This window comes from Penaeus japonicus, unplaced genomic scaffold, assembly GCF_977035675.1.
Source record: "Penaeus japonicus unplaced genomic scaffold, GWHDUDI00000001_assembly GWHDUDI00000007, whole genome shotgun sequence".
In the NCBI taxonomy this organism is placed as follows: domain Eukaryota; kingdom Metazoa; phylum Arthropoda; class Malacostraca; order Decapoda; family Penaeidae; genus Penaeus; species Penaeus japonicus.
Genome location: NW_028234409.1, coordinates 30186232 through 30188731, shown reverse-complemented (window position 1 = coordinate 30188731; position 2500 = coordinate 30186232). Strand labels below are relative to the sequence as shown.

The following is a 2500-nucleotide window of genomic DNA, read 5'->3' as shown; positions in this document are numbered from 1 at the left end:
TATGAAGAAAGAACGAGAGAAAGTGTGCGAGAGAGAGAGAGAAATTGTTCACTTTCCTTTGATTGTAGTATTTATATTGTAATATGTATGTTGTTGTTATTATTACAAATTTTAAAACTAGGATTATTGTTGCTATATTTAGCCACTTGTTTTTATTATTGCTATTGATATTATTGTTATCATTTTAATACCATTACTGCTTATTTTATTTTATTGGCACCATCATCCTAATTTTTATTCAATATTACCATTCCTTTTGTTTCTACTATCTTGAATATCATTATTGTTAATAGTATTATCATTAAATGATTATCGTCATCATTATTATTATCATCATTATCAATAGCAATATGATTATCAATATCATTGTCATTATTATCATCATTATCATTATCAATGCCAATATCAATATCAACATTATTACTATTTTGATTATCATAATCATCATCATCACCATCAGCAGCAGCAACACTACCATCATCATCACCATCATCATCAACATTACCATCATCATCATCACCATCATCATTATCATCATCATCCCCATCACAATCATCATCATCATCACCATCAATATTTAAAATACTTATATTCATACTGCAGTATAGCTGATATCATTGTAAATTATCATTATCAATTATTTCCATCCCCAGTGGAAGTAATAGCAGCAACCAGTAAGCTAAAATTAAGATAATAATTGCTATAATTAAGATAATAGTTGCTGAAATTAAGATAATAATTGTTGAAATTAAGATAATAATTGCTGAGATTAAGATAACAATTGCTGAGATTAAGATAATAATTGGAGTTGATCTGGGGAAAAAATCTGAACTAATTTTCCTGGTAAAGCAGTTGGCCTTGGAATGGTCTTGGTTTGGTGAAAGAAGTCTTTGCAATTGTCTCGAAGTGTTACCCGGAGATGTAGCAACATTATGGTAGTGGAGTGGTACTTCAGAGGATGGTGGGAGTACTTTGTGATGGTTTAGAAGTGTTGTGAAAGAAAATTGTAATTGCTATTAGGAGCCTGATAATGTCAATACCGCAAGTGTGTTTTTAGCTGCATATGGCACAAAGCTTTGAAACCTATTTCTAACCCGACTAATAGTGTAATGTGATTGTTGAACTTTCTATTATCTTCCTCAGAGAAGTTACTAAAATCGTATCCACGATTCCAGAATCTCAGTTAAACTGAGTCTGGGGAAATCACTTTAATGGGAATGAATAGAGTCAGTTTGTTGTGGAGAGAGACCTCTTAAAAAAGAAAAAGAAAGAAAAAAAGAAAAAAAAAAACTTGGATTCATGGGGAAATAAATTCAAACAAAAAGGGTCCCCAATAATGAACTGGATGGAAACCAGTGATGTAAAGAAGAAAAAATTATTTTACCGCCTAATGAAACCTCATTAAAGTAAATGAAATGCTCCATTGTTACTACTCTTATTGCTACTGTTATCATTCCGTCATCACTATATCCGTGTTGGCTATTGGCAACGCAATAAAGTCCAAATAAAACGGTCGAAGTATTTCGATTGGAACTCTTCGGGTTAAAAGCATTTTCTTTCGTATTTTTGTCACAGATGTTGAAACGCTTCATTGCAATGACGTCAGAGACTATATTAAGCCGTGAGAATGATAAGGAAAACCTTTGAATAATACATTTACCTTCCTTCAAAAGTGTCATCAGTGCTGGCGTTAAAATCAGCATCGTTTGCATCATTTTGTGGATTATTGTCAGTATCAACGTGTTTGCAATTAATTCTTTATTTCATCTTTTGATATATTTAATTTTGACGTACCCTTAACACTTCTTTTAGGATATATATCACTTAACAACACTTGCTAATATTGTTGTTATTGCATATGAGAAGACAAAAAAAGAAAAGAAACTCCATTGTTAGTACTCTTATTGCTACTGTTATCATTCCGTCATACTATATCCGTGTTGGCTATTGGCAACGCAATAAAATAACTCTTCGGGTTAAAAGCATTTTCTTTCGTATTTTTGTCACAGATGTTGTTCATTGCAATGACGTCATGAGAATGATAAGGAAAACCTTTGAATAATACATTTACCTTCCTTCAAAAGTGTCATCAGTGCTGGCGTTAAAATCAGCATCGTTTGCATCATTTTGTGGATTATTGTCAGTATCAACGTGTTTGCAATTAATTCTTTATTTCATCTTTTGATATATTTAATTTTGACGTACCCTTAACACTTCTTTTAGGATATATATCACTTAACAACACTTGCTAATATTGTTGTTATTGCATATGAGAAGACAAAAAAAGAAAAGAAAAAAGAATATTAACTGTACGCTAAACCATACAAGTCACATAACATCCTCATCATCCTCGCCATTCTCCTCTTCATCATCATCATCACAACCACCCTCCAAAAGGACCATCACATCATTACCCATAACCAGCCACTAACTCTCTCCACGCTCCACAGAGACGATAGAAGCCGAAGCAGCTCGCTACGTGCAGTACTACTTCAGGAAG

The 2500-nt window shown here is 32.6% G+C and overlaps 1 protein-coding gene across 1 annotated transcript in view; it reads left to right on the top strand.

Annotated features, from left to right (window-relative positions):
• ninaC (STKc_myosinIII_N_like and MYSc_Myo21 domain-containing protein ninaC) overlaps nucleotides 1-2500 on the top strand; it is an 81099-nt gene that overhangs the window by 59284 nt on the left and 19315 nt on the right. The window contains exon 27 of the mRNA XM_086538223.1: nucleotides 2451-2500. This exon is cut by the window's right edge and continues 81 nt beyond it. Within this exon, the coding sequence (XP_086394349.1) occupies nucleotides 2451-2500 (50 nt within the window). The remainder of the gene's footprint in view (nucleotides 1-2450) is intronic.